This window comes from Leptonychotes weddellii, chromosome 5, assembly GCF_054177405.1.
Source record: "Leptonychotes weddellii isolate Sample4059 chromosome 5, ASM5417740v2, whole genome shotgun sequence".
NCBI lineage: Eukaryota > Metazoa > Chordata > Mammalia > Carnivora > Phocidae > Leptonychotes > Leptonychotes weddellii.
The window spans coordinates 69,878,360-69,890,845 of NC_138373.1; the positions used below are offsets into that span (position 1 = coordinate 69,878,360).

Sequence of the window (12,486 nt, forward strand, 5' to 3'; positions counted from 1 at the left end):
AATGTCATATCTGGTCCGAAAAGGATGCTTTGTTCTTTTTAATTTAGAGGGTAGCATTTCTCAGTGACACAAGCTAGTCCTCAAGCTTATTTCAAATGTGTTCCCATCACTTAGAAACAGCCATGTCTCCTCAGCCAGAAGAAAACACGACAAAGGAGCAAAGAGCCCCTCACATAGGCAAGCACACACACAATCCAACCCAAAGCATGACACAGGAACTCTACACAGTGCGATGGAGTCAGCAGACCTGGGGTTCCTGCCCCTGCAGTGGTCAAGCCCTCCTTGGCAAGATTACTATGGAGGCGTGCACAGACTGAGCAGAGGATCAGCACCCTGAGAGACTGAGACTTGATAGTTCGACAAATTGTTGCTCCGTGGATTCACACGATTGCCATCTAATTTTTCTAGTGCCATTAATGACACCCAAGCTGGACTGCGCTACGGAATGTATACATTTGTGTGTGTGTTCACACCCTTCCGGAAATAAAACATCAAAGCACAAAGTTCAGAGTCAGATTCAGGAGAAGGCAGAAGCCGGACAGTTATTCGAAGCTCTGTGCCCTCTGCCTCCAGCCAATCTGGTGACATTTCTAACATTTGATGAGCAATGAGAGGGAGAGTAGCCTACGTTGGATGATCATGTTTCAAAGTCTGCCAGCTCTGGGTTCAAATCCTACCTGGATGACTGGGAGCAATTTACCCAACCCCTTTGGCCTCACAGATAATATCACCAATCCCACACACTAGCCATGAGGATTCAGTGAGATGATGTATAGGAAAGGATGTGACAGTTCTTGGAGGCACATGGCACCAGACTGGACCTAGGCACTGAACACGTCACTAAGCCCCTTTCTGTTTGCAGCTCTGGTAAGCGAGCCTGACTGCCAAGCTTGTTGGCCTCCAGTGGCTCAGAATCTAGGACAGATGTGCTCTCACGGTAGATTGCAGAAACAACCCAACAGTGAACATTGATCAAATGCATGTATAAATAGGACATATTTTGCCCTGGAGCTGCATTATAATACTGCTTTTGGAGTTCTTGCGGTGTAACTATACCGAATCGTGTTTTGAGGAGAACCTTCAGGTGCATTCTTCATTCTTATGCATAAATATTTACCAAGCCCTGACCCTGGGCACAGCTCTTTAAGGGACTTCCTCATGGTTTAAAAGCCAACGTTCCTTACCTTCCTCCTTTCCCTGGATTGTGTTTGGGAACCTGTGGCAGACGCACATTGTAGTGAGCCAGCTGGAGCTGGACCGGACTGCATGGACCCTGGAAGGTGCAAGAGGGCAGTTGCTGTTCCTCAGGTGCTGGTGCAGGACTGGAGATGGTGTGACTTAATCTTATGCTGACCACTGCAATTTTCATAGGTTCTGGGGAAGAAAAAAAATTTAAATCAGCTTCTAAAAAATTTAAATCCTCTTTTCTTGTGAAATGTTTGCTCTGGAGTCTTCTATCCAACAAACACCAAAAACCCCAGACCCAAAAAATAAAAATCAAACATACATTTAAAATTTATTTAAAAAACTGTGAAGTTTTCCATTTAAAAATTTTTTAATGATCTGTTTTTGTTTTTAGTAAAGGAAGCAAGCCCATTTAGAAATCTGTTTCAGATAAACAGAGATTTTGGATACTCTTGAGTTCTAAATCAAAAGTAAAGCATAAAGGTTGCTGGTTGCTAAGGGAACAATTGTAAGCAAATTTCAGTTGGTTCAAGAACCGGCTAAAAAAGAAAAATCTTAAAGTGGGGCAGGAGAATGAGACAAGCCCAGACCCTTTCACAAAGTAAATTGTTACAAAACCGCTTCCTCCCTGCCCCTCTCCTCCCTTCCACCACCTTCCCCTTCCCTCCCCGCCCTTTCCCCCTCCCTTTCTCTCCCCTCTCCTCCTCCTCTCCCCTCTCCCTTCTTCTCTCCTTTCCTTTCTCAATCACATGCAACATAGAAACACAAGAATAAGTGAAACACAGAAATTGCCTTTATTTTGCTCACCAGCTACTAGAGAACACAGAAGAAGAGAGGCAAATGATTGGCATGAACCAGTCTCACGATACATATTTTGTTGAGTGAATGCATGAAGAAACAAATGAAGGAGTAAAAATAAGCAGTAGAGGAATGTGCAAAGTGTAGTGTGTAACCACGAGAGAGAGGAGCGATCATTTTTTAGAATTTCTACTATGGAGGAGATTTATAGAATCTTAAAACTGGAAGGAAACGTGGTAGGTGTTCTATTTGATTTCTTATCCAATACACGAATCTGACCCAATACATGAATCTCCAACCTGCTGGGAGTCAGAGATATGGGCACCAGCTTCCCAGCTCATGAGAAGATAAGAAGGAAGGCCTTCCGTAGCGTCAGTGGTGCCTGCAGCCCGAGGGAGGTTGTAAAGGCAGGACCTCTTGGAGTGCTCAGTTGCTCTCCATGTGGTTCTTTCCCACCTTCACCCCCACCCTCAACATCCAGAGCTCTGTTCTCCGGCTCTTTCCTATTTTATTTTATTTTTTTAAAAAGATTGTATTTATTTATTTGAGAGAGAGAGAGAGAGTGAACGAGAGAGAGAGCATAAGCTGGGGGGAGAGGCAGTGGGAGAGGGAGAAGCAGGCTTCCCTCGGAGCAGGGAGCCCGATGCAGGGCTCGATGCCAGGACACTGGGATCATGACCTGAGCCAAAGGCAGACGCTTAACCGACTGAGCCACCCAGGTGCCCCTCTGTCCTATTTTATACAAGAAGTTGCCTCTGTGCCTGAGAGACTAGAATGTATGAAACTATTGTGAACACCTTCCCTTCCGTCTAGAGGTGAAACTGTAAGTAGCGCCTGGTGGCACTTGCTCTGTTTCCCTCTAACACATCCGGAGGCAGTCCCATCCGCCCTAGCGGAGAAACTGAAACTGTGGGGCCAGGGTGGGGAAGGAGGATGTAGCTTCAGCTCTCTTCAATGAAACATAAAGTTGGTTCTCCAGTACTTCACATTTCTTTTTCTGCAACTGCTTTTGAGCTTTTCTCTTTATTTTGATACTCATCAGGTTGACTCGGATGTGTCTACAAGTGTTTTCCTTTCTATTTATCCTGCTTGGGGTTCTACAGCATTTTTGGATCTATGGGTTGATGATTTCATTGATTCAGGAAAACTTCGAGCCATTATCTCTGCAAATATTTTTTCCTGCCTGATTCTCTTTCTCTTCTCCTTCAGGGACTCCAATTACACATATGTTAGGTACTGTTTGATATTGTCCTATGGATCTTGGGTGCTATATTTTTTCTCTCTCTGTATTTAAGTTTGGATAATTTTTATTGACCTATCTTGAAGTTATTCATTACTTCCTCTGATGTATGCATTCTTTTAATAAGCACATTGAAAGAATTCCTTACCCCTGATATTGTGATTTTCATTTCTAACATTTCCATTGGCTCATTTTTATAGTTTCCATCTCACCAGTGAAATTCCTGATCTGTTCATGCATGTTTTTCCATTGGATTCTTTAACTTCTTATTATAGGTACTTTAAAGTCTCTATTGGATAATTCCAACATCTGGGCTGTCTCTAAGTCTGGTTCTATTGACTATATTTTCTTCTGATGATGGTCATTTTTTTTTCCTTTTTCATTCATCTTGTAATTTTTCTCAATGCTGGGCAATATCAGTAAGAGAACAGTAGGGACAGATGCACAATATTTATGCCCAGAAAAGAGTATGCCTTTTCCTCTGCCAGGCTTTTAAAGTGGGCATTTGAGTCAATCTAGTCTGTCATAATGATAGGTTGGGGTTTGGCTGTTGCTTTAGTTACATTCATCGTGCCTCAGTGCTGTCCTTTCTGAGAATTTGTTTTTTAGTCCATAAACAAAAGTTCACAGGTCCATCTGATGTTATTGTTTAAATTTGAATAAGAAAATTAATAACAATATTTCCTGGTAGCAATAGCCCTCACCCCACATTCACTTAGTCAATAAACAAGACAGAGTTGCAACGAAAAATTAATCTGTTTGATTAGTGTTGTCTCCCATCCCTGCTCCACTTCTGCTAAAGGAGCTAGTGGGAGATAAATGGTTAGCAGAAAGAAGAGAAAACAAATTTATTGTCCTGGGTGAACTTTCTCCTGAATAACTGAAGGCAAGGTAGTCTAGCTGGGGAGAAAAACATGAATTAACCTCTGAAAAGGTAACTAAAATACTGGGCATTGCAAGGCAGTGTAGAACATTAAATATTTGGGAATGAGTTCCAATTAAAAAAGCATTATCTGTGCGCTTGTATTGCACTAGATGCTGGGCTATAGGTGTTGAGGATATAGAAGTAGTCTCATAGTTGGGAATGGTTAGAAAAGGTTTCACAAAAGCAAGAGACATTCAACTCACCATTTCTTGACTGTAAAGGAATTTTTTTTGAGAGAGAGAAAGAGAGTGAGAAAGAGCATGTGCATGTGGTGGGGGGAGGGGCAGAGGGAGAAGGAGAGAGAATCTCAAGCAGACTCCCTGCTCAGTGCAGAGCCCAATGCAGGGCTGATCTCACGACCCTGAGATCATGACTTGAGCCAAAATCAAGAGTCAGACTCTTAACTGACTGAGTCACCCAGGCGCCCCTACCTACATAGATTTGTAAAATTCCAGCTTCCCAGATCCCAAATCTGGAGATTCCGATTCAGCAGATCTGGTTTGGGCCCAGGAATTTGTATTTTTAAAAGCATCCCAGATGATTCTGGAGCACAGAACCACTGAACCAAACTCCTCACTTTACAAACAAGCCCAGAGAAGAGGATTGATATGTCCAAGATCACGCAGCTCAGATGGTGACAAAGAGCTCAAACCACATCATGATAACAATCACTATGTACCAGCAGCTCTGTGTGCCAGGCATCCCCTTACACACTCTACATTTAATCCTCATGACAACCCAACAGAGTAGCTGTGGTTATCACCATCATCTCTATTTTAAAGAAGAAACCAACTCTTCGAGAGCTAAATTTTTGCTAATATTACACAGCAAATAAACGGCAGAACCCAGAGTTGAACTCCAAAGCCCAGGCCTTTAACCATCACGCACATGGACTCTTGGGTTTTTGCCCGACACTTGCCCTTAACCTCAACTTAAGGCAGGGCGGGGAATGGGAGAGCAGGAACATGGCAGCAGGTGTCTTCAGGAAAGATTTAAAATGAAGGCACTTTGTTTAGTGTATACGTTTTATCTGGGGGCTTCCAGACTCTAGAAGGGCAACTCCTCTGAAGCACGTCCCATTGCCAACCAAGCAGCTTACTTCTCCAAACGTAGGCTTCAACTAGGAACTTGGCACCAACCTCATGTGATTTAATGGATATGACTGGCATCTTATCCTCAAGCCAGAATTTCACAAGTGCTCCCCCTCTGGGAGATGATTATTTTCTCTGCCTCTTCTCCCTGAGGAAGGTCTTTGTGTGCCTTAGAAAGGAGTCAAAGAAACACACGGCTTTCACTGACTGTTCCCACCTCCCTCTTCACACACCCCCTCTACTAAACATACGGAAACATAGTTCCCGAAACTACCATTTGTTTGATGCACATTTTAAAAGGAAATTTAATCCCATAAGATTCTAGAGAAAAGCATCTCTCCTTTCGATGCATTTCTAGACCCATCTGCATAAACAGACAAATGAGATTCAGCTGCTCAGTGACTAAAGCTTCTGCTTAGGCCACACCCTCTACAGTACGGGGGAGGAAATTGCATTCCTGGTTGCTGTCACAGCTGGGTCAGTGCAGCTGAAGAGTCAGGGGACAAGCTGGAGTGAGCCCTAATTCCACCATCTCCTTGATGTGTGATCTTGGCCCATATATTGTGTGTGGGCCACATGCCAACTTCTCCCAGCCTGTTTCCTTGACTGTCAATAGACATATCCCCTGGAGGTTGCTGGATAGATTAAATGAAGAGTCTGGCTTCAGCTAGGTGGTCAGTCAATGGTAGCAATGATTGCCACCATATAAGGATGGTCTTGGGCCATCAGATGTACATTCATTTACTCACCAGCCTTGCACCCTACATCTTTCTCCCTCTCAAAGCATCTTATGAGCAGCCACAAGGAGCCAATGAGCACCACTGGGTTGGTTGTGCACCACCTGGGGGTATTTCTTATGGGATGGATTCTTAGTGAGTGCATCATGGCATGTGAGAAAGGCCAAGACTCTCACGGACCCACCCTCCCCCCTCGTTTTGCAGTTGAAAAAACGGAGTTTCAGAGATGTTAGGGAATTAGCACAAGGGCCTGGCCAGTAAGTGGTGGTGCTGGGATTCAAACTAGTCTATATAATTTTAAGAGCCCATGTTTCTCCCTGCTTTGTTAAAGATTCAGTGGGTGGGGACAGGAGAGAGGTGGGTCTTCTAAGTGTGCAGGACAGCTTGAGCAAAGGCATCAAGATAGAAATGTGGGTGCCAGATAAGAGTTTGTAGGAGACTCTGCTGGCTCAGATAGAGAGACAGGAAAGTGGATACAGGAAGAGTCAGGCAATCTGGATTCTAGTCTTGACCCTGTGGCATTCTGGCGTGTGACCTTAGAGAAGTTTTTCAGCCTCTCTGAGCTTTAGTTTTCCTACCATCAAGTGCGATCTGTATGTTCTGCAAAGCTCTTCACTCAGATGAGTGATTCTTCTATTCTGATTGCAGGGGAACATGGGATGCCCCTCCCCCTCTTGGGCATGCTGTGCTCTAGTCCTCAGGAGGGCTGGGAAGACTTCCGCGGGTCCTGCTGCTGGCCCTCATGTCTCGCTCTGTTTTCACAGGGTGGGAGAATGTCTATGGCTTTGATATGACCTGTATCCGGGATGTTGCCATGAAGGAGCCCCTGGTGGACATCGTGGACCCAAAGCAAGTGGTGACCAATGCCTGTTTAATAAAGGTCTGCAGACTCATTCTGCTGGGGCCCAAGCATGCTGGCAACCCAGCTGTGCCACCCTGGAAACCTGTGGGCCTGGAGTAAAAGCAATATTCAGCTCCTGTACAGCCCTGGCCTGGCAAAGCAAGGCCACCTTGGCCAGAGCCTTTGGCAACCTAAGGTGACCGCCAGTCAAAAGAAGATGCTCATACTAAGCAGAGTCACAGAGAGAGCCCCTGGACTCCACAGTGGCACAGCTGAGGGGAGGGAGTCAGTTCACATCCCTCGGTGGTGCAAAGGGAAGGGTATGGGGGAGGGGGCATCAGCAGAGAGGCAGGAGGGTATGCTCAGGTTTGGGGAAGCTCCTCCATTCCGAGGTGGATGGCCCTCTTAGGGAAGCAATCCAATACCTCAATCTGCTGTGTAATCGGCATTTATACTCCCACCTCCAAGCACACATCTGACCTGGCCAGACAGAGCTACTCAACCCCCTTCCCGAGTGGTCTTGTTTGTACATATGCTCTAACAGCTTTCCTGACAAGACTTTCTTCAGTGCAAATGAAGAACAGCTGGTCAGCATCCTTGGCACACCGATCCTTAGTGTATTCTTATTATTAAATATTCAAACGTAGCAAATTTGAGAGAGTGAAAACAAAAGCTCCCCTTGACCTCCCCTCCCTTTCAACCCCACACTTTTCCTGGAGGTAATACTGTTCACATGTTGGATTGATCTTTCCAGCCCTTTCCTGAGAATTTGCATTTACAGACACTAATATATTATGTTGAACCATATAAACTACTGATATTTGGTTTTTTTAAATCTAGAAAGACATCACTTTCATATGGTTGAAACTAACTTTTTAATTTAAAAATCTGGGTTCATTCTGTAAGTATTCATTGGCCCACGTAGCCCTCATCTTACTAAAACATACTTGCCGGCTCTGGTCCTGTATGTGTCACTTCTTTGCCAGGAGTATTGGGCTGGAGACGGGCAGCATTTTCAGGGGATAAAGGGGAAGAGTCCAGGGCCACTGGGGATGAGGAGAGGTTTCTGAAGTTCTGATATATAGCACGGCTTTGCTAGGTTCACAACTGTCCCTTGTCCCTGGGCACAGTCTTCCTAAGAAGAAACACAACTCTTGGTCCATAGTGTCATTGTAGCATTTAGAAGGGACCTCCGAGGGCAAATACACAGATGAGTCTCATCAGCTGCTGCTTCCTTGTAACATCCCGCCTAAGAGATGTGGCTGGAAATCTAAGTCTTGGGCTCTCTCTTGATGGGGTTCTCACTACTTCTTAACTCGCCCCATCCCAAGTCCAGGCAGGCTCAACTGCAAACAAACGTGTCCTTTTAGTTTTTTCCTATCGGCCCCTCGGTCCCTGAAGCCTCTCCCTGCCCCAAACAGAAGCAGGAAAGTATACTCCCAAACTGGTGCAACTGAATTTGCCTAAATGACATGTGGCAGCTATATGGAACTGTTAGGCACCTGTGTGTCCTGGCCTTGGCTTGAAGGTACAACTCCTTCAATGTGCTGGGGCCCCAGGTCCATTTCCACCTTTTCCGCCTTTGACGGTAGGTGTGGCCACTGTGCTTCCACAGGTCTACTGCAGGTCACGTGGTGGCCTGGCCTGCTTCTCCTCCCCGCACCCCACCCCCGCCCCCAGGCCACCCTGGCCTCCCGCCTTCTTCCCCCCACTCCCAGCAAGGGTCTTCCCCTTGGTTATACCTGAGTGCAGCCAGGGGCAAAGCAACCGAACTCAGGGAATGGGGTGCAGAAGGGCACGCGTCACACACTCCTGTAAACTCCTTGGGGCTGAAGTCCTGCCCCCTCCCTGTGCCCGCAACCCTTCTTCCTCTCTTCCCCGAGAAGGGTAAGGGCTGTCTGTGCATGCTTCTGCAACCAGGAGAGTCCCTCCATCAGCTTGCTCGCCAGTGTGCTAAGCAACATTTTGCCAAGCCTGCTGGGAAAACACTTGCCCTTCTTCACACACTTAATTGCTACTTTCATCGCTATTAACGTTGCAGAGTGTGACATTTTATTATAATTAAGACTCTGTTTTGACCAGTCTTCTGCTCTGAGACATCCATTTGTAACGTTATTTAGTGCTGGGGATAACAGAGACCGGGGGTTCTTCTGAGTATTGAGGCCTCCAGAGCCCTCCGCTTCATGGGGGTTCCCTGAGGCCTAGTCAGGGGGACCCCCTGTGGTGTCAGAAATGCTGCTGCAGAAGGAATACAGAAACCTTCCACCACAGGGCTCAGGGCTCTAGGGAGCCAGGTAACGGGTTTGGCTCTGTAGCCTTTGGGTCTGACAGGAGGGTGGACCTGAGCCCTGAGGGCCTCTGAGTCTCCAAAGCCTAGTCATAGCTGGCCACCTTCGCAGATGGCCCAGCCCTCATTCCAAAAGACCAGCTGCCTCTATTGTCACCATTTTGTTTTGTTTTATTTTATTTTATTTTTTATTTTAGTGAGCTCTATGCCCAACTCACAACCCCAAGATCAAGAGTCACATGCTCTACGGACTGAGCCAGCCGGGCGCCCCTCCATTGTCACCATTTTAATGTATAGCTTCATCACTTCTGTCTCGAAAACTTTGGTTCCTTCAGAGGCCCCTATTAAGATGCAAATATCTGTAGGACTTAGTGAACACTATCAGCTAACAGGGGAGTCGATAGCTGAGAGTGGTTGATGTACATCTGAGAGCAGGACCCTATGGAGGAGGGATGGAGTGTGTGTGTGCATGCACATGCGCGCCCTGAATGTCGTGAAGAAGTGAGGCGGGTGACTGGAGAAAGCAGCCATGTCCAGATGTGTCCCGGAGCCTACCTTTGGAGCTCCCTGTCTGTGTTCAGGCCAAGAGGGCCACTCTCTTTAGGTAAGCGATACAGAGTCATGGAAGGTTTCGGATTCAGAGAGCAGTACAGTCTGAATGGATCTGAGGGATTAGTGGCTTGGTTTGGAGAAGAGGCCTGGGGCTGGGGGCAGGAACATTGTCGAGTGTGGAGGCCAGTAAGGAGAAGACTGAGGGCTGGCAGGTGCTAGGTTACACAGCGAGGGTACACAGACCCATAATGGGCAGCCTCTGTGCTGAGATCCTGTCCAACGAGGGGGCCAGGCTGCTGAGATAGCCAGAAGTAGGTGGAAGGACCAGGTGAGGCTGGAGGCAGAGGGACCGAGAGAAAAAGATAACAAGGACCTTGGAAAGAGTCTGGAGCCTGGCCGTCTGGCCCTGGCTAAGAAGCAAATGGTAGTCAGTAAGTGTAGGCACCGTGAGCCTGGTGGACTGTGCTGATGCCATTAACAAAAATACAGTTAACCACATCTTGCTCTGAGTTGTGGAGCTGGAAGGAACCTTGGGCAGCATGTGGCCGGAGGGCTAACGAATGTCATGTAGGCTGACAGGCGCTGGCTTTAAAAAGGAGCCATGGATCAAACTTAGCAGGATAACATATAATGGAGGATCCTACACTCAGTTTCCAGGACAAAAGGAAAAAGGAGCATGAGCAGGATGCGGTGGAGGGAGAGGGCTTGGCCAACCGAATGCGTCTGAGCCAGCAGTGTGCTCTTTGAGACCAGAGGCTGCTAGAAGTAGGTCCCAAACAAGGAGGGTGACAGAGTAAGAAATCATGACTTATGAGAAGTGAATGAAAAACCAGACACACTTTATGTTGGAGAAGAAAAGGTTTAGGGGGCCCATGTGAGCGGGAATAGGCATTTGGCTTATACCATGGGTGGAAGTTACAGAGACGGGTGTGTACTCTCCTCACTCGTTTTGAAGAGGGACCCGTCCATTGGAGATGTCAGGAAATGGAATCAGCTGCCTGACAGGTACTGAATACATCACCCACGAAGGTGTCCTAGCAAGCACCCGATGACGACTTCCTAGGGATGCTACCAAAAGGGCTCTTGCATTGATGGCTTTCTAATCCCGTCAAATTCTGCATGCCTGACCCATGGCTTCCCATTCTACTGATTCTTGTTCCTCATCCTTGGTTCTAGAAGCACAACAAAACTTGCATTGAGGTGACATCACCAAGGGGCTCCCCATTCCCCTAAATCTGCAATCCCACCCTCTTCCCAACTAATAGGTCAGAGCTTCAACTTCCCCCAGGGGATACAAGGGCTATACACCACAGACCACAATAGGGCTCTGATCTGACTTGCCTCCTTGACCAAACCTCTTCCTCTGTCCACCCCCTGGAAACAGGACTTCTCTTTCAAGGCCCCGGGATGCTTTGCGTCTGCTTTTCCTTTATTTATTCTAGAAATATGTAGAGATAAAAGCCATTTCTGTTACATTATTCTGTGTCTTCTCTGCTCTTGTTTCCCCACCCTCAGACCCCTCTCCTAATTTTCTCCAATATCTTCCATCATCTGGGTCTCAGGAGAGCCCCTTGGAACCAGTCCAGGCACACGGGTATCTGTCTGGCTCTTACAGAGTCTTCAGACAGAGGTCCTTGCTACACAACCCCAACAATGGGAAGCTTCCTTAAACCTCACTGAAAACTGTCTGGATGCCTCTAGGGCTCTTGGAAGGTTTGCCCTGTCTCATTGGGGCCAGCAAACAGTAGGTCAGCATCCTCCACACAGAAAAGAACATGTTGCACATTGCAAACTGTCTTTCATTATACTTGCTCCCCACGCAACATTGATTTTCAGCCACTTCCCAACTGAAATTGTTAGAATTATTAGTTCTTTGTGTTCTCCGTTCCCCAGCCAGAACTGAAAAATTCTTACCTCTTATTTCTCCCCTTTTTTCTTTCTTCCTTTCTCTTTTTTTTCCTTCCTCTCCCTCCCCTTTCCCTCTCCCTTTCTTCCTTCTTTCCTTCCTTCGTTCCTTCCTTTCTTTCTTTCCCTCCCTCCCTCCTTCCCTGCCTTCCTTCCTTCCTTTCCTTCTTTCTTTCCCTCCCTCCCTCCCTCCTTCCCCCCTTCCTTCCTTCCTTCCTTCCTCCCTCCCTTCCTTCCTTCCTTCCTTCCTCTGTCTCTCTCCCCCGCCTTTTCTTTCTTTCATCCAGGCTTGGTGTAGATGGTCAGCAGAACTTCCCTTGGTCCAGTCTGTGACTGTGGGTGGGCTCAGGTCCTCACTCCTGAGATAATACTTAGTGTCTCCTATTGCTGGAAACTTGAATATCAAAAAATTGGGAAATGACTAATCTGGTTCACCCAAATCAAGGGGAGGGCTTGATAAAGCACAGATTGCTGTTTTGATTCCATAGGTCTGAGATGCCGTCCCTACCCCACCCACTCAGAATTTGCACCCAGGTGATGCTAATGCCCATCATTTGGGACTACACTTTGAGAACCACTAGATGAAGGGAGCAATGCTGAGGGGGACTGCTTTGAGCCTGCTCCGTTAGATTCAGGAAAGCTCTGTCTCATTAATCCTCCTCTCCCCTCTCCTCCCCCTCCCGCATAAGCCCCCATCCCCAGAAGATTGACCTTCCTAATTCTGTTCCCCACACATTCTGATTCAAATGTGTTTGCACCATTGCCTGAGCTTACCCCACCCTAGAAAGGATGGAGGAGGTCGCTGGGAGGGCGGTGGGCGGGCTGGGGAGCCACCCCGAGAGTAATGACACCCCCAGAGAGTCTACTGTTGGTGGTCTTCCACGGGAAGGAAGCTGCTGACCAGGACCCAGATCTGGTGGAGGCG

The 12,486-nt window shown here is 47.1% G+C and overlaps 1 protein-coding gene across 2 annotated transcripts in view; it reads left to right on the forward strand.

The window, feature by feature from the left end:
* The window catches only part of PRMT8 (protein arginine methyltransferase 8), an 82,533-nt gene that overhangs the window by 59,852 nt on the left and 10,195 nt on the right, over positions 1–12,486 (forward strand). For both annotated transcript variants that reach the window (XM_081821066.1, XM_081821067.1), the window contains one exon: positions 6,741–6,856. In XM_081821066.1, coding sequence (XP_081677192.1) covers positions 6,741–6,856 — 116 coding nt within the window. The remainder of the gene's footprint in view (positions 1–6,740; positions 6,857–12,486) is intronic.